Source organism: Panthera uncia (genome assembly GCF_023721935.1).
Source record: "Panthera uncia isolate 11264 chromosome C1 unlocalized genomic scaffold, Puncia_PCG_1.0 HiC_scaffold_4, whole genome shotgun sequence".
In the NCBI taxonomy this organism is placed as follows: Eukaryota; Metazoa; Chordata; class Mammalia; order Carnivora; family Felidae; genus Panthera; species Panthera uncia.
Genome location: NW_026057585.1, coordinates 100,271,886 through 100,291,464, shown reverse-complemented (window position 1 = coordinate 100,291,464; position 19,579 = coordinate 100,271,886). Strand labels below are relative to the sequence as shown.

Below are 19,579 nucleotides of genomic sequence, written 5' to 3'. Positions count from 1 at the left end.
GTGCTAGAAAGCGCATTCCCCTTGTTGGTCTCAGCCAGTAAGGAGCCGCACGTGGGCTCGGACACCCCAGGAAACATGTGCACTGGTACGGTTTTCTCTTTCTCTGTATTTTCTCTTTTTCCCTCCCCTTCTTCAGGTAGGTAGCTGGCTGTGCATTTCATTGCCTCTGACAAGCTCTGGGACTGGCAGATTGTGGGGGGAGCTGCAAGATGCTGGCCCTTGTTTCTGAAAGCCTGAACCGTAAGAAAACTGAAGGGTGCTCACAACGGAGGGGAAGGGGAGGAGCAGGCTGGCTTGGAAGAGGCCAGAGGGTCCCTCGAAGTGGGCACGGACAGCCTCCCCCTCCTACCTCGGCACCAGCAGCGATCCTGGAGCCCAGGCCTGGCCAAGGGAGCAGAGAAGTCCAGGGAGGGCTGAGAATGCGCCCCCCACTCCTTAGCCGCCACCCCACCTTTCTGCCGCCTTCTATGGGCGCCTTGTCAGAGTCTTCCTGTCCTATGCTCTCTCATTTGGCTTCTGCCCTTTTGCCTCCCCAGACGCCGCGCGCGTCGAAATCCCTGGTGACTGCCAGGCTGGACTCACACCCATCCTGTAACTGGATGTTTTTGTTGCGGTGGCAAAACACATGTGACGTGAAATCTGCCACGTGAACCAGCAGTTCAGGGGACATCAAGTACATCCTCATTGCTGAGCAGCCGTCCCACCGTCCGCCTGCAGAACTTTCTTTCTCACGTTTCCCAACTGGAACTGCCTCCGTGAAACACTAATGCCCCAGGCTCACCCCCCGCCTTGTATTTACACAACCTCTGTTCCACTTTCTGTCTCCGCGAACTCGACTACTCCAGGGGCCTCACGGAAGTGGAATTGTACCGTATTTGTTCTTGTGTGACTGGTTTATTTGAGACTTCGCATGTCGTCTTCAAGATGCGTTCGTGCGGCAGCAAGGTCAGAACTTCCTTTTTAGAGCTGAATGACATCCCATTGCGCGAATACCACAGTTTGGTTATCCGTTCATCCAGGGATGGGCATTTGGGTCGCTTTTACCTCTCGCTATTGTGAATGACGTTTCTACAAACGTGTGTGTACGAATACGCGAGTCTCTGCCTTGAGGTCTTCAGGGTGTATGCCTGAGTGTAGAAGCGCTGGGTCATATGGTCATTCTATGCTTCATTGTTTCGGGAATCGCCACACTGTTTCCCCAGCAAGAGCCATCCTCCAAGCCCCCGGGCAGCGCCCAGGGCTCCAATTCCTCCATCCCATCCTGACACTTGTTACTCTGTTGTATTTTATTTTGCTTTCGATGGTAGTCGTCCTAGTGGGTGTGAATTGGTTCTGACTTGGCTTCTCTGTGGCCTTCTTCTATTCCTCCTTCTCTTTTCTGCTTTTATGGTTGTTTCTTTCTTTCTTTCTTTCTTTCTTTCTTTTTTTTTTTTTTGCTCAGTCTCCAATCCAATCACTTCATCAATGTTAGCATTGCCCAGGGCTGCATCCAAGGTGTCTCACCCTGAATATTCACAAACTTCATATATTCGTTACTCTATATATTCACGTACCCAAATACTCTGTATAACTCATATGGTTCATATAGCCACATATTCATGTAACTCATATAGTTCATATACTCATATACTCCACGTAACTCTGATGACTATCATCTGAAGAGCGATAACGAATTAATTTTAAAATAGGAACTGTGGCTTTTAAAAACCATGCATTTTAAAAACAGGTACTCCATATATGTTTTGAAAAATCAGGTCATACAGGAAGGTTCATGGTGAGAGGTCTCCTTCCCATCCCTGTCTCCCAGTCCCCCAGGTCTTTATCTCCGAGGTAACCCCGTTACGGGTTTCCTTGTATGACTGCAAAGTGTGCTTGGCATTCACGAGCATTTATAGATACCCACACGCCCCCTGCTTTTTTTTAAACAAATGGTAACACCTTGTTCTGCACCTGGATTTTTTCACTTGGTAATATATCTTGGCAATTGTTCCCTATCAGTGCCTGGAGAGCGGCCTCATACATCTTCATGGCATACTAGCAACTGCTCCAACACCCCCCGCCCCACCCCAGTACCAGGGACGACAGAAACACATAGGCAGCAGCAAGGACACATTTTATTTGAAATCTTCCGTTTTATTTGCGTTTCATGCCAATTTTTTTGTTCTGCTTCCTAACACATCTGTGCTTATTTTAATATAACGATCGTATTTTAAAACAGATGCTCTGGAAAGATGGACTTGTTTATTCTGAGACTTATACACCTCGGCAGGCACATGTAGCCGGATGGACACATAAACATGACGCTGCGAGATCGTCACAGTGATACTGTGAGGCAGGCAGGGCAGGGACGATCGGGCCCCTCCTGCAGATGAGGGGGCCCTCAGCAACGTCGAGACACCTGCCAGGCAATAGTCTGCATGGGCAGAGCCAGGAGGCCACCGGCACCTGCTGACATAGCATGCTGCCTCTTAGGATACGGACGAAAGAAGAGAGGAAGGAAACCAGGATCTTAAAAGACAAAAGTACTTCAGGGTTTACACTGAAGGGATACTTGCATAACATGTTTTGGATGAAAGGCCTGGAGAATGTAGTCCCAGCTAACAGGGCAGGAAAGGAGACCAGCGCTCTTTTGCGTTAAGAAGCACCAACGTGTTGGGGACGCCTGGGTGACTCAGTCCGTGAAGTGTCCAACTGCGGCTCAGGTCATGGTCTTACAGTTCGTGAGTTCAAGCCCCATATCAGGGTTTTTGCTGTCAGCACAGAGCCCGTTTCAGATCCCCGCACCCTCTCTCTGTCCACCCCCTGCTGTGCTCTCTCTCTCTCTCTCAAATATCAATAGACATTTTAAAAAGTAAGTAAATAAAAAAAAAAAAAAGATTGGTACCTTGAAGCCCTAACCCTTGGTGCCTCAGCATGTGACTGTATTTGGAGACAGGACCTTGTAAAGGGTGGTTCTATTAAAATGAGCTCAATAGGGTGGGTCCTAATTGAGTAGGACCAGCTTCCTTCTAAGAAGTGGAAATTGGGACTCACAGAGACACCAAGAGTGCTTGTGTGCAGAGGGAAGATCTTGCAAGGGCACACTGGAGGAGACAGCCATCTACAAACCAGAGAGAGAGGCCTCAGGAGGCACCAAACCTGCCGACCCCTGCTCTGTGACATCCAGCCTCCAGAACTGTGAGAAAGTAACTTTCTGTTATGTAAGCCCCACCCTGTCGATGGCACAGGGTTATGGCTGCTGGAGCAGATTAGCACAGCATCCACTCAAGGGTTACCTTTCCTGCCTCTCTATGTGAATTTCCTGCTCCCGAAACAATGTGGTTCCTCTGGATAGGGCTGGGCTATTCATTCATTCATTCACTCACTCATTCTTCATTCATTATTTATTGCTCAGGTCCCTGAGCAACGGGATGTGACGAGCCCCTGTTATCCTGGACCTCCCCACTAGTCTCCCATCTCCAGAACAATCCGCGTTCCAGCTTCCTCCCCGGGTGAGACACTACAAACATGTACCAGGGAACAGGGGGAAGGAGGTGACATGAAAAGTAAAGGAAATGTCCCAGATGGATCCAAATGTTTGTTTGTTTGTGTTTGCGTTCCCGTGGAAGTGTCTCTTGTAGATTGCCTTGCTGAACATGGGTGTGGAGGACAAAGTAGCTGAGGTGGGATCACGGTTCGGCTTCTTCTCATTTCGAAAGTGGTTCAAAGCGCCCAGCTCGGCCAGTTTGGAGGCTGGGAGCCCTGACAACGCTCACAGCTATTAATTTCCTTGCGTGTGTTTGTGTGTCTCCAGAAACCACCCAGATTCAGAGAAGAGCTAGGATTCCCCCGGCACTGGTGAGGATCGTTTCGGCTGCTGGCGGAGGAGACGAGGGGTAAGACGGGACGGCCGACCTGTGGGTCAGCCTCTCTCGCCAACGGGGGTCCCACCAGCTTCCCAGGCCCTTTGTGCCACTGGGCGCCAGAAAGAGCTGGCGTCACTGCAAAGCCCGGCCGTGACTCATCCACCTCCCCAACTTCGCTCTTAAAATGCGCTCTCTGGACTTTTCCAGGAAAGCCTGAGTGGCTCATTGCAGACACCCATCATTAACGTGCCTTTCACGCTTCTTAATTCCCTCCCGGGCTTTAACCATCATTGCAAACACGAGCAGGGGATTCTTCTCAGAGAAAGACATTCATCATGACTGTACCCAACCTCCGTCTCCAATGCAGGAATTACGGCAATCGCCAGTGGGGAAAGGGAGCCAACAGGTATTTTTAAAGAGGCTCTATCCACTGGAGGATCGAAAAGAAAATATCCCCTTTGAGCATTTAGTCACACACATCAAAGGAAACAACACTTTCAATCTTCATTTGCATCGTACAGGCATTAGATGTGGTCCAGTTACACTGAACTCCGCTTGGAAAGGCAGAAGTGCCAGTCCTTTCCAAGCCTTGACGGAGACAGAGAGAAAATGCAGCCAGGCAAATAATATATCACCCTGCCAAGGCATTTTCCATTTTTAAAAGGACAGAACAATTTTACATTATTTCTGGAGCCTCTTTGCAGCAAATATCCCTTGACATTTATTCTAGCACCCTGGCCGGCTGGCCTAAAAGCCTGGCTGCTCTCGGCCTGCTGTTCCTGTGTGCCGGGCACCGCATTCTGCCTCTTGGGCTTGAAGCTCCAGACGTGAGAAGGGCAAGTGGCCCGGGTTTTTGAGCACAGGCAGGAGGAGGTTGGCTCTGCAGGAGGGGCCTGCGAAGGCTCCAGCCTGGTGGCAAGATCATGGCGTTTCAGGTCACTCGAAGGCAGTGAATGGAGAACCAGCATTCAGGGCTCAGAGCCTCCGGGTTGAAACCCCACAAGGCAGGCTTGGGGTTTGTCACAGATAAAACAATGAAGTGTGCTTGCACTTGAGGGGGAGGCCCCTTGGGGAAGTGGAGAACGGCCACGAGTTCTAGAATAATTAGCACCAAATGACTTCTAGTTAGGGTGACAAATGAGCACATTTTCCAGATCCGGAGAATCAGGACTGGGCTATTTATTAGGTGAAATTTTCCCAACCGTTTTTCTCTTCAAAAAAAACCAAAACAAACTTTTTTTAACGTGTATTTATTTTTGAGAGAGTTGGAGCACAAGTGGGGGTGGGGCAGAGAGAGAGGGAGACACAGAATCCGAGGCTCCAGGCTCTGAGTTGTTAGCACAGAGCCCGACGTGGAGTCCAAACTCACGAACCGGCTCATGACCTGAGCTGAAGTCGGATGCCCAAACGACTGAGCCACCCAGGCGCCCCTTTTTTTCTTTTTTTAAAAAATTTTCTTATGTTTATTTTTATTTTTGAGAGAGAGACAGAGTGCAAGTGGGGGAGGGGCAGAGAGAGGAAGACACCAAATCCAAAGCAGGCTCCAGTCTTTGAGCTGTCAGCCCAGAGCCCGATGCAGGGCTCGAACTCACAAGCTGTGAGATCGTGACCCGAGCCGAAGTCAGACGCTCCACTGACTGAGCCCCCCAGACGCCCCCAAACTGTTGTTTTCTAAGGTGGTTTGTGGTCCACTCCTTGCCAAGTGTGAGGTCCTTTGTCAGAGGGCGAACTGTGGATTTTATTGTTTCGAATCCTCAGTCCCGGCTGGCCTGAAAAATCTCAGGGTGCTGAATGATTAATTCCAACCTGCCCTAGAAAACGTTAGTCAGCTGGCAAAAGGAAATAGCCCAACACGAAGGCAAAAAGAGCAAATTGACTTTATCTGTGAGTGATTATGTTTGACAAGATGAAAAAGAAAGAAATCTTTTGTCACAGAAGAAAATTGTGCTGTGAGAAATCTTTGCCCAGGTCTTGAGGCTCTGCTTTACAGTTTGAATTAAAATGGAAGTAATCCCAGCACCGCCCCCCACCCCCAACACCAACAGAGAACAGAGAAACAAAACTTCATTTTTCTACGTTTACTATCGCAGAGTTTTAGAAGCCACATCAGGAGTTCCGGGTCTACTTCAGAGCAGCACTTCCATTAACCAGCAAATTCTCTTTCGAGAAACCTATGTTTGAATTGCTATTTACTACTAAAAGTTTAATTTTTCCTCTAAGTATTTGTCACACATGCAGTCAAATTCTTTGTGGGTGGGAGAGCAAGGCAGATGGGACTCCTCTCCAATGAGAAAGAAGAGCCAATTTTCACTCTGAAAAGGGCGAAGAGATCAGGACTGTTAGAATCATCCTTCTGATTTAGCATTTATCTTGTACCCACGGCATCACAGTCTGCTTAGAATCGGAAAGAAGGCGTCGCCGGCAGGGAAACAAACTGTTTTGGCTCAATCTATGACTCAAATTTTACTGCTTACATTTTTTTCCTTCACTAATTAAAAACAAAATTAACCTTCTTTTTTAAAAATTCCAAATATGGGGCTCCTGGGTGGCTCAGTCGGTTGAGCATCCGACTTTGGCTCAGGTCGTGATCTCTCACGGTTCACGGGTTGGAGTCCCGCGTCGGGCTCTGTGCTGACAGCTCAGAGACTGGAGCCTGCTTTGGATTCGGTGTCTTCCTCTCTCTGCCCCTTCCCTGCTCATGCTCTGTCTCTGTCTTTCAAAAATGAATAAACGTTAAAAAAATTAAAAAAAATTCCAAATGCTTTTTGTCTTTTAAGCAAACTTCTCCCTAATATCCATGAGGTTAACTACCTCAGCTCTTTCAACTCTTTGCCCAAATGTCAATTAAAAAAATTTTGTTAATGTTTATTTATTTTTGAGAGAGAGAGAAAGAGAGAGAGAGAGAGAGAGAGCAGGGGAGGGGCAGAGAGAGAGGGAGACACAGAATCCGAAGCAGGCTCTAGGCTCCGTGCTGTCAGCACAGAGCCCGATGCGGGGGCTCAAACTCACGGAGTGTGAGATCATGACCTGAGAGGAAGTCGGACACTAAAGTGACTGAGCCATCCAGGTGCCCCTGAATGTCAATTTTTAAAAATGTATGTATGTATGTATGTATGTAATCTCTGCACCCAGCATGGGGCTCAAACCCATAACCCTGAGATCAAGAGTCCCATGCCCCGCCGACTGAGCCAGGCAGACTCCCCACTCGTCCTGCCAAGGTCAAGTTCACGATGATATCTACCCTGACTCTTTCTGTCAGCACCCTGATCTAACCTGCTGAGCTAATTGGCCTTTGACGCTTTCTGTCAGCACCCCGATCTAACCTGCTGAGCTAATTGGCCTTTGACCTGACCATTTCTATTTCAAACTACATCTCCCCAACTCTGGTCCTCCTGATCCCCTCTGACCTGCTCCACTTTTTTTTTTTTTCTGTACCATTTATGGACTTCTCACATACTATAGATTTTCTTTATTATGTTTATTGCCTTCCCTAGAAGGTGAGCATCAGGAAAGCAGAAATATGTGTTTTCTGTTCAGTGATGTACTTTCATTGCACTGAATGGTGCCTGTCACTTAGTAGGTGCTCAATAAATGTGGAATCACAGGAACAGGAAAGGTTGTCCAAGATTTGGAAATGAGCAAGATTGTCCTTTTAGCAAAGCATTGGGCATTGCCTGGGGGACCCTCTGGGGAGGGTGTGATTCTACCAGAGTGAGCACCTTCATAAAAAAATGTTTATTTTGAGAGGGGGAGAGGGGCAGAGAGAGAGAGAGAGAGAGAGAGAGTCCCAAGCAGGCTCCCCACCATCAGCACAGAGCCCAGTGTGGGGTTCTATTCCACGAACCGTGAGATCATGACCTGAGGCTGAGATCAAGAGTCAGATACTTAACTGACTGAGCCACCCAGGCTCCCCTGGAGTGAACACATTTAACTGCCTTTCTGTGGACCTGGTAGGAGCAGAAATCTGTGAAGAAATACAGAAGATTCTTACCCGTAGACACAACTGAGTTCTGCCCTCAGGAAAACATGCCGCTTCATTGCGCCATAGGATATGAACCACTTTTGCATCTTGGACCACGCATTCCTGCTTGCCTATAAATATACTTCTCTTCTTCAAATTCTTCTTCCAACTGGTGTCAGTATCTTACTGGTCCCCCCATAACCTAAGGAGCTAGAGACAATTCTCAACACGCACTCACTGTATCTTTGTGTGAGGGTCATAATTTTTTTTAAAGCTTATTTATTTTGAGAGAGAGAGAGAGAGAGAGAGAGAGAACTGGGGAAGCCAGAGAGAGAGGGAGACAGAGTATCCCAAGCAGGCTCAGCATTGTCAGCTCAGAGCCTGATGTGGGGCTCGATCTCACGGACCATGAGATCATGACCTGAGCTGAAACCAAGAGTTGAATGCTTAAGTGACTGAGCCGCCCAGGCACCCAGAGAGTCATGATTTTTATAAGCTTTTTGAAAATGATGAGTAAGAGAGTAAATTAGACTCCCAATGCCCTAGGAAACCTTCATCAGTCCCATGGTCTTAGATGCCATTGGACGCTGATTGCCTCCCCGATTTGTATCTCCAGCCACAACCTCTCTGTGCCTCACGTGCATATATCCAGTCGCCTTCTTGATGTCTCCACCTGGATATCTGATATGCATTCAGAATTAACATGTCCTAAATGGAATTCTGGATGCCTCTCCTAAACTTGCCTCTCCCCAATCTTTAAGTGGCAACACTTACCAACTCAATTGCTGAGGCCAATATCCTAGGAGCCAAACCTTGGCCCAAAGCACTTCTTTCCTTTATCCTTCACATCCTATGCTTTAGCAAAACCCAAGCAATATCTCTACCTTCAATACATATTCCAAATCCACCTCTCTCTTAAGTCCCCCATCTTGGTCTATGACCTGCCTCCTGTTTTTGTAAATAAAGTTCATTTGGAACATAGCCATGGCCATTTGTTTAGATATTGTCTGTAGTTGCTTTTGCACGGCCACAGCAGGTGTAACAGTTGAGTAGTTATGACAGAGATTACAGGGTTTGCAAAGCTTAAATATTTACTATCTGGTCCTTTATTGAAAAAAAAATGTTTTTTTGCTAACCCTTGGACTGAACAATGGCCTCCAAAGATATCAGGTCATAATCCCTGGAACCTGTAAATGTTACCTTATTTCGTAAAAGGGTCTTTGCCAACATGGTTAAGGATCTTGAGATGGATGGGGCGCCTGGGTGGCCCAGTTGGTTAAGTGACCCACTCTTGATTTTGGTTCAGGTTATGATCTCATGGTTCGGGAGTTCAAGCCCTGCATTTGGCTCTGTTCTGACAGCATGGAGCCTGCTTGGGATTCCTTCCCTCTCTCCTCTCTCTCCCTCCTTTTCATGTTCTCTCTGTCTCTCAAAATAAACAAACAAACAAACAAACTGTACAAAAAGGATCTTAAGATGAGTGAGATGGTCCTGGATTATCTGGGTGGTCTCTAAATGCCATTATAACTGTCCTTTTAAGAGAGAGGCAGAGGGAGATTCTGTTTGTCTGTCTGTCTGTCTCTCTCTCTCTCACACACACACACACACACACACGAGAACAATGTGGAGATGAGGCAGAGAGCAATGTGGAGATGAGGCAGAGAGAGTTTTGAAGATGCTGGCCTTGAAGATTGGAGTGATGTGGCCATCAGCCAGTTAGAAGCTGGAAGAGGCAAGGAATGGATTTTCCCTGGAGCCTTCAGAGGGAGCACAGCCCTGCCAACACCTTAAATTTGGCCCAATGTAACAGATTTTGGACTTTTGGCCTCCAGAATTGTAAAAGAATAAATTTCTGTTGTTCTAAATCACTAAGGTAATTTGTTACAGCAGCCACAGGAAACTCATACACCTTGTTTGAGCCACCATCAGATCCTGACTGTAATAATCGCCTGCTGAGTGTCTCTGCTTCCTCTCTTACGCCCTTAGAGCCTATTCACCTCATGTCAGAGTGATTTAGTTATTTAATTTTTTAAAAAATGTTTATTTTTGAGAGACAGAGCACGAGCGGGGGAGGGGCAGAGTGAGGGAGACAGAATCCGAAGCAGGCTCCAGGCTCCGAGCTGTGAGCACAGAGCCCAACGCAGGACTTGAACCCACGGGAGATCACGACCTGAGCCGAAGTCAGGACGCCCAACCGACTGAGCCACCCAGGTGCCCCAGAGTGATTTTTTTTATTTTTATTTTTTATTTTTTTTTTATTTTTATTTTTTTCAACGTTTTTTATTTATTTTTGGGACAGAGAGAGACAGAGCATGAACGGGGGAGGGTCAGAGAGAGAGGGAGACACAGAATCGGAAACAGGCTCCAGGCTCCGAGCCATCAGCCCAGAGCCCGACGCGGGGCTCGAACTCACGGACCGCGAGATCGTGACCTGGCTGAAGTCGGACGCTTAACCAACTGCGCCACCCAGGCGCCCCTAGAGTATTTTTTTTAAAACACCACTGAAGTATACTCCCAGCTCAGTACCCTCCATAGACTTTGTAGGACCCTCAGAATAAAGTCCACACCTTTTACCATGGATTCAAAGTCCTGTGGGATCTGGCCTCAGATTCCTCTTTGGATTCAAGTCCTGCACTCTTCCCGAATGGCCTCATTGCAGTCTCTGTGACACACCAGGCGTGCATTTGCCACAGGGCTTTTGCACCTTCGGTTTCTTCTGCCTGGGATGTTCTTCTACCTGGTAACTGCATGGCTCACTCTTACTTTCTTCAGGGACATCGCCCTGTCTAAAACAGCACCCTCTTGTCCTACTTCATTTTTCTGTAAGCATCTATCATTCTCTAACCTTTGATCATGTATTTGCTTATCATCTGTCTTTCCTCCCTCGGTGCCAGCTCCATGAAGGCAGGGATTTTGTCTGTTTTGTTCACTGCTGTACCCCCACACCTAGAATCAGTAGCTGGTATATCGTAGGCACCCAATAAATATTTGTTGGGTAGATGCACATGGTAAGAAAGACTTAAACCATATCAAATGAAGAGTAAGCCATATTTCTTTTTTCTGTTTTACTCGCAAAGGAAAATTTAGGTAGTATTTAGGTTTCTTGTTATCCTTCCAGAAATGTTTTCTGTACATGCTAGAATATGTGCAATATTCTATGTACCATAGATGTTATGATTGTGTAGTATGAGAGCAGTATACATCATGCCCTGTGTCTTGCTTTGTTCCAATTCAACAGCTAAGCTGGAGAAACTTACATGGCAGCACCCTTTATTTATTTATTTATTTATTTATTTATTTAGAGCATGAGCACAAGCTGGGGAGAGGGGCAGAGGGAGACAGAGAAGAGAGACAGAGAGAATTCCAAGCAGGCTCCACGCTCAGCATGGCGTCCCCCACGGGGCTCGATCCCACGAAACTGGGATCATGATCTGATACAAAATCAAGAGTGGGACGTCCAACTGACTGAGCCACCCGTACACTGCTACCCCCATCTTTTTAATGGCTGCATAATATCCCACAGCTTAATACTTAAAGAAAAATAAATTGCTGACTTCATTTGAAAAATGGAGAAGTTCACGACAGTTAAATGCCTGTGAGTCCATGCTGTGTTTATGGGCTCTGGTAGATGGCAGCAGGCTGATTTTTCTTGGGTGCGCCTCAGTGCCCATCAGAGACAACAGTACTGATAGGTAATCAGCAGCTTTCTCCTTCAGGTGTTTTGACAGGTCACTTTATTTTCAACAACTAATTAAAGTTTCCTTGGAAGACTGAAAGGCAAAATAAATTACAATGGAAAGTGTTGAGGCAAATAAGAAAACAAACAAAACCTAGGAACCTTCCAGATACTCTCACCAGCCTTCAGTGGTGGCCAGAGGGTGATGAGCAGCCCTACTGTCTCTATTTGCCTCCTGGAACCATACAAATAGACAATGAATGTGTAAGTGGGGGTTGCAGGGCAGATACTAAGTACTTTCGCCCCTCCCTCCAATTAGACTGCTGCCCACAAGTCCTTGCTCTACAGAGAGTCTGGGGGCCCCACTGATATCTCGCTGGGTTCCAGAAAGCAGAGGTAGCTTCCTGGTCTCCTAAGTCTGTTAGCTTCTGAAGTCGTTAAGTTCTTTGCGTATGTACCCTTCTGAACCAGCAAAGCCTGTCTCTTTAACCATTTCCCTCTTTAAAAAAAAGTAGCCATTTCTTTGATCCTGAGTTCAAATTCAATAACAATGGATTAGGCTGTAATACCAGAAAGCTCAAGAAGGAGGGAAGAGACTTTAGTTTGAATGAATGAATGAATGAATGAATTTAGAAGATTTTATTTTTTACTTAAAAAATTTTTTTAATGTTTATTTTTGAGGGAGGGAAGGGGCAGAGAGAGAGAGGGAGACACAGAATCCGAAGCAGACTCCAGCTGTCAGCACAGAGCCTGACTCGGGGCTCAAACTCATGAACCGTGAGATCATGACCTGAGCCGAAGTCAGATACTTAACCGACTGAACCACCCAGGCACCCCTAAAAGATTTTATTTTCAAGTAATGTCTACACCCAATGTGGGGCTCGAACGTACAGCTGCAAGATCAAGAGTCACATGCTCCACCGACTGAGCCAGACAGGTGCCCCAAGACTCTCGTTTTAAAGGGAAAGTCCAGAAAAAACTGGATTGATTTTTTAAGTAGGGCATGAAGATGACAGACATCCTGTCAAAGGCACTTAGCTGTTAAGTCCAAGGAGGGTCCGTGGAGAGCGGGTGCACTCAGGCCTGTTTTATGCAATAGCTGGGTGATGTGGAAAGGTCCCCCCCTGCCCCCCGCCGCCAACTTTTATTTAAATTCTAGTTAGTTGTGGGAAGGTTTTACAATTAAAGCTGTCGTTTAGATAACATCTCTTGGAACCACTATCACAAGGATAATGTTCTATTCTGGGTTCTAATACTAAAAGGAAAACAAACCCACCAGAAGTGGTGTGGTTGGTCCTTAGCCTTAGAGATCCGGTCCCTGCTGACTTGGCTGTACTTTGGTAAAGGAAATAAAAAGAAAATGTTCAAAATTTCAACAGATTCTTTGTCCACAGAACAGGACTTTTATGTTCAAATTACATTTCAAATGAGCTGAAATTTAGCCCTACTAGGCCTAAAGAGCTCATTATGTGTGGACTGACAAGCCTGTACTTTGCTCACCGAGAGCAGACTTTTCGAGATGACAACGGCTGACATTCTGTGCGTGGAGGCAGGCAGGTTGTAGAAAGGAGGAAAGATGGAGGTTTGCAGGATTGGAAAAACGGGATATCTAGGGAAAGGTTTGTTCTGCTAAAGCTCACAAGTTTTCATTATGTTTTGTCTTAAAAAGGCAAGGGGGTACGGGATCTCTTGTATTTTTTCTTACAACTGCTTGCAAAGCTGTAGTGATCTCGAAATAAAAAAGAATAATTAAAGAGAAAGCAAGGGGAGAAACTTTTTTGGAAGTAGAACTTTAGGACAGTACTACTTTGAACAATGTAGCCCTTCCAAAGCTAAGGAGTCATGGGTAGAACAACTCAACTCTTCCTTGTCCTGGGTTGGGAAAGAGTGAGCAGGAGTCTTTAAGCCTCTGAAGTGGGTTCAGTATATGCTTTCCTGTGTCAAATCCAGTAACTTCCAGTTTAAGGAAGCAAGTCCTGCCACTCTTTTTTTTTTTTTTTAATTATTTATTATTATTTCTTTTGAATTTACACCCAAGTTAGTTAGATATAGTGCAGTAATAATTTCAGGAGTACAATCCAGTGATTTATTGCCTACATAGAACACCCAGTGTTCATCCCAAGAAGTGTCTTCCCTAATGCTCCTTGCCCATTTAGCCCATCCTCCCTCCCACAACCCCTCCAGCAGGCCTCAGTTTGTTCACTATATTTGTCTTTTATGGTTTGTCCCCTTCCCTGGTTTTATATTTTTTTGCTTCCCTTCCCTTATGTTCATCTGTTTTGTATCTTACATTCCACATATGAGTGAAGTCATGTATTTGTCTTTGACTAATTTCGCTTAGCATAATACATTCTAGTTCTATCCACATTGTTGCAAATGGCAAGATTTCATTCTTTTTGATTGCTGAGTAATACTCCATTGTGTGTGTGTGTGTGTATATATATATATATATACACACACAAACATATATATATATATATACACACACACACATATATATATACGTATATATATACATACACACATATATATATGTGTGTATACACATATATACATACATACTATAACTGCTTTACCCATTCATCTGTCAATGGACATTTGGGCTCTTTCCATACATTGCCTATTGTCGATAGTGCTGCTATAAACATTGGGGTGCACGTGACCCTTCAAAACAGCACACCTGTATCCTTTAGATAAATAACAGTAGTGCAATTGCTGGGTCGTAGGGTAGTTCTATTTTTAATTTTTTGAGGAACCTCCATACTGTTTTCCAGAGTGGCTGCACCAGTTTGCATTCCCACCAACACTGCAAAAGAGATCCTCTTTCTCCCCATCCTCGCCAACATCTGTTGTTGCCTTAGTTGTTAATTTTAGCCATTCTGACTGGTGTGAGGTGGTATCTCATTGTGGTTTTGATTTGTCTTTCTGTGATGATGAGTGATATTGAGCATCTTTTCATGTGTCCGTTAACCATTTGAATGTCTTCTTTGGAAAAGAGTCTATTCATGTCTTTTGCCCATTTCTTCACTGTATGATTTTTTGGGTGTTGAGTTTGATAAGTTCTTTATAGATTTTGGATACTAATCCTTTATCTGATATGTCCTTTGAAAATATCTTCTCCCATTCTGTTGGTTGCCTTTTAGTTTTGCTGATTGTTTCCTTCACCGTGTGGAAGCTTTTAATTTTGATGAGGTCCTAGTAGTTCATTTTTGCTTTTGTTTCCCTTGCCTCTGGAGACGTGTTGAGTAAGAAGTTGCTGTGGCCGAGGTCAAAGAGGTTTTTGCCTGCTTTCTCCTCTAGGATTTTGATGGCTTCCTGTCTTACATTTAGGTGTTTCATCCATTTTGAGTTTATTTTTATGCATGGTGTAAGAAAGTGGTCCAGTTTCAATCTTCTGCATGTCTCTGTCCAGGTTTCCCAACACCATTTGCTGGGGAGACTGTCTTTATTTCATTGGCTATTCTTCTCCTGCTTTGTTAAAGATTAGTTGGCCATATGTTTGTGGGTCCATTTCTGGGTTCTCTATTCAATTCCACTGATGTAAGTGTCTGTTTTTGTGCCAGTACCATACTGTCTTGATGATTACAACTTTGTAATACACCCTGAAGTCTGGAATTGTGATGCCTCCAGCTTTGGTTTTCTTTTTCAAGATTTCTTTGGCTATTCGGGGTCTTTTCTGGTTCCATACAAGTTTTAGGATTGTTTGTTGTGGCTCTATGGAGACTCCTGGTGTTATTTTGATAGGGATTCCATTGAATATGTAGATTGCTTTGGGCGTGTTGACATTTTGACAATACTTGTTCTTCCTATCCATGAGCATGGAATATTTTTCCATTTTTTAGTGTCTTCTTCAATTTCTTTCATAAGCTTTCTATAGTTTTCAGTGTATAGATTTTCCACCTCTTTGGTTGGGTTTATTCCTAGGTATTTTATGGTTTTTGGTGCAATTGTAAATGGGATCGATTCCTTGATTTCTCTTTCTGCTGCTTCATTATTGGTGTATAGAAATGCAACCAATTTCTGTGCATTGATTTTATATCCTGAGACTTTGATGAATTTATGGATCTGTTCTAGCAGCTTTTCGGTGGATTCTTTTGGGTTTTCCATATAGAGTATCATGTTGTCTGCAAAGAGTGAAAGTTTGACTTCCTGCTTGCCAATTTGGATATCTTTTATTTCTTTTTGTCGTCTGATTCCTGAGGCTAGGACTTCCAATACTATGTTCAAGTCCTGGCACTCTTATCTTCATCACCTGTCACGATACACAATCACTGTAATTATGCTGACCAGGAAAGAACACTCTTAGAATGTTTTTTGAGATGAGAAAGTGATCATTTAATATTCCCCTTATTTACCTATGTTCATCTGTTCCTGGACAGTAGAATTCTTTCCTTGAAGAACATTGGGGCCAAAATGGGCAAGGATTCATAGGGTAGGGTGTCCAGCATTTCTCCCGACTCCTCTCCTTTATAAATGGGCTCATTTAGCCACTTTCTAAATGACTTCCCAGACTGGAAATGCCTACCTCTTGGTAACCTCTCAAGCAAAGACAAACACCAGCTGTTATGGACTGAATCCCTCCCCACCCCCCAGTTTGTATGTTGGAGCCTGCCAGTCATGTGATGGTATTAAGATGTGGGGCTTTGGGGAGATGATGAGGATTGGATGAAGCTATGAAGGTGGGGCCCCATGATAGCATTAGTGCCCTTTTAAGAGTCATGAGGGGACTTGCTTCCCCTCTCTGGTTTCCACAGTGGGAGGAGGCACCCTGATCTCAGACCTCTAATCTGTGGGAAATCAATTTCAGTTGTTACAAGCCACTGTTCCTGGTCCCTTGTTACAGCAGCCTGAAGTCACCTAGACAACAGCACAGCCAACCAGCCACAGCCTACCCCCGACATCTCATCCTCTGGGCCAGCCGTTCTCAAACCCATTGATCTCGGATCTCTTTACACTCTGAAAAATTATTAAGGACCCCAAAGAGCTTTTTGTTTGTGATATGTTTATTTATCACGTATATACTCTACAGCAATTTAAAAAAAATTTATGAGCTCGTTAAAAAAAATAAACCATTACATGTTAACATACATATTTTTTAGTAACTAAGTTTTCCAAAATGAAAAAGTTAGTGATAAGAGCAGCATTGTTTTATGGTTCTGCAAATCTCTTTAATATGTCACTTAATAAGAGACAACTAGATTCTCCTAGCTGCTTCTGCCCTCAGTCTGTTTTGACGTCATGTATTATGTGACTTCTGGAAAACACTGTATGTGTGTAAGAGACTGACGTAGTATTGTTAGGAAGAAAGTTTTGACCTTGTCGACCCACAGAAAGAGTCCAGAGGATCCCCTCACTTCCCCAGGTTTCCAGGTTGCAGTTTGAAAACTGCCATTTCTGCCCGAGTCTAAGAAGCTTCCCCACAGGTGCTTTCTGCTATGACAGCCTTGCTTATTTCAAGTTCTGGTGACATTCATGAACTCCGTGTCGTCCCCACTGCAGCTTGACTTGTGACCTGTTGTTTGTGTTTGTTAGCCCCTGCTAGGCTGTGAGACCTGTGGAGGGAGACGCCCAACTTTATTCACCTTTACATCCTCAGAACCTAACAGTGTCTGGCCTCCATTAGGCACTGGATAAAATCCTGTTTTAATTTCAATACATGTTTCAATTATAAAAGCTGTATAGTTAGGACCATGTTATAGACAACAGAGACAATTAAAAAACAACCCCATTCCTCATCACCTGAATGTTATTTCTTTAGTGTATTTTGTATTAACCTTTTTACAAAATCCAGCTTTTTTTTTTTTAACTAGAAACACATCATATGATAAATGAACAGTTTCCCCCTCACCTAGCAATGGGTAAGCTATTCTGAGGTCTGTGACTACCATAATGCTCCATTGTGCGGATATAAAACAATGTACTTACTAAATACCCAACATTATTAGCATGTTTAGGATGCTTCCAAGTTTTTGTTGTAATAAATACAGTGATCCTATGAAGAATACCTTCACACATATAGCTTTTTTGGCATTTAGTGTTATTTCCTTAGAATAGATTCCCAGAAGTAAGATTACTGGGTCAACAGATGCAGACGTTTTTTATGGCTTTTAATACGTACAGTAAAATTGCTTTTCAAAAGGGTTATACTAATTTTCAATGCCACCAGCACTTTTAAGGACGTTTCACTACTCAAATCGTCAACATAGGTACTATTAAGAATGCCGATCGATAAAATATTGCACCCTAGTTGTTAAATTTTTGCATTTTTTTGAGGTTCATAAAATTAAGGTTTGTTGAAGAACGAGTGTCTAATACAAAGCATTCTTTTGGGACATCTTTATTCCTGGCAAACTTAAATTTTTACTTGTGAACACTACAAGAACGCATGTTAGGCTTGGCACAGAATTCACTTTGGCAGTCAAATCCGAACGTCAAAATTCTCGAAGATGACCTTTCGCTGATTCTGCTAGTCGTCTTCAACGGTAGGAAGGGGAAAAAAACCTAACATCTGAGGAATGAAATGTTCCCACTGCAAGCCACGCAAGATCCACACAGAGGGGTTGGAGCTCTGCTTTCCATTCAACTTTTCTTCCTTTTTCTCTTAAACTTGGAGGGCTCAGCCCTTTCTTTGTTTCCGGTATCACCTGCCCACGTGCGCCAGTGCCGATTTCCCTGGGAGGGGGCACTCCGGACCCCGCCACCCCCGGTGGCGCCGGTCCCCCGCGTGCGCACAGCCCTCCGGAGCGGCCGCGGCGGCGCGCGTGTCCCCCGCGGGGTGCTCCTGACCTGTTTCCAGGCTGGCCTCCCACCCCGCACGCAGCGCGGGCGCTGGAACATTCGCTGCGAAGACCCACGACCCTACACCCAGAACCGAAGGAAACTTGGCCTGCCTCGCCCTCCGGGCGGGCGCGCCGCGGCGTAGCGCTCCTCCAAGGTTTCCTTCGGCGGCCTCATCCTGGGACAGGCAGTTATGAGTCATCGGCTCTGTGGGTCACATGGCCAACGTGACCAAAATAAAGTTTCAGTATTTTAAGCCGCCAGAAAGGGGGACAACGGAGCACACCGGGGGTGGGGAACGGAAGGCGGGCACCGGCGGGCACGGGCGGACCGGGAACCCGCGCGAGGGGCCGCGGCTGCGCGGGCGCCCGGGCGTGGGGGGGGGGAGGGGCGGAGCGCCGGGGGGGGGGAGGGGAAGGGGCGGGGTTTGGCGGGAGGCGCGCCCCTCCCCCACGGCCGGCAGCGACGCCCGGGCTCCCGGGCCGACCGGGCTCTGGAGCGCGGCGCCCGGCCGACCCCGGCCCCGAGGCCCCGGGCCGCGGTGTCCCCCGGCAGCGGCAGGCCGCGGGATTCCGGAGATCCCGCCGCGTCCTCCACTGCCACCGGGACCCCACGCGCCGGCAGCGGCTTTCCCGGGAACGTCCTTCAGCCCCGGGAGCACGCGGGAAAAGCCCCAGCGCGCCAATGAGAGAGCGCCTTCCTCCTGACGGTCACGCTCGGGGGCGGGGCTTCCCTTCACCGCTCCCGAGTTCCGGGAACCCCCTTTGATTGGTCTGGACGGCCTGGGAAACACTGTAGTAACGCCCAATCAAAGCGCCACGTCTCGGCCTCGAGGAAATATTCGGTGTCGGCCGGGTCCTGACTGGGCAGTTCTTTCCGACTCTGACCACTGGGAAGCTTTGTTTAGGTCCGGAAGGCGGGCTTTCCTGGGAGTGGGTGGGGAGGGGGCGTTGATTCTTGACCAATCCTTTCATTCCGTTGGGTGGTGACCAGCCAATGGGCCGGGCGGATAGGACGCTCCTCCCGGAGAGTAGTGAGACCCCTGGTGCGGGGCGATTGGTGGCGGGCACTATGAGTGGCAGCCGCGCGGCCCAACGGGCGCAGTGCGTGGGCCGCGGGGCGGGGCCAGGGCGGGTGCGCGGCGGCGGCGGGGTGGCTGGGCCGGCGGCGGCGGCGGTACGAGGCGCGCGCTCGGGGTCCCGGTCGCGAGGAGGAGGAGGATGTGGCGCGCGGAGGGGAAATGGCTGCCGAAAACAAGCCGGAAGGTAAGAGCCGGCGCGTGAGGGGCCGGGGGCGGCGCGGCGGGCGGCGGGACCCGGC

General features: G+C 46.6%; 1 protein-coding gene and 1 long non-coding RNA gene across 4 annotated transcripts in view; both read left to right on the top strand.

Annotated features, from left to right (window-relative positions):
- The first annotated feature begins 3,204 nt into the window (after positions 1-3,204).
- On the top strand, positions 3,205-16,590 carry LOC125913157 (uncharacterized). The gene is made up of 3 exons (XR_007454937.1): positions 3,205-3,491; positions 3,794-3,875; positions 16,326-16,590. It is a non-coding gene; the product is annotated as an uncharacterized LOC125913157 (long non-coding RNA).
- Positions 16,591-19,384: 2,794 nt separating this feature from the next.
- The window catches only part of LOC125913618 (calmodulin-binding transcription activator 1-like), a 424,752-nt gene continuing 424,557 nt past the window's right edge, over positions 19,385-19,579 (top strand). Inside the window, exon 1 of one of the 3 annotated variants that reach the window (XM_049618851.1) lies at positions 19,385-19,524. In XM_049618851.1, coding sequence (XP_049474808.1) covers positions 19,480-19,524 — 45 coding nt within the window. In that variant the 5' untranslated portion in view covers positions 19,385-19,479. The remainder of the gene's footprint in view (positions 19,525-19,579) is intronic. The other 2 variants (XM_049618852.1, XM_049618853.1) reach the window with 2 other exon arrangements.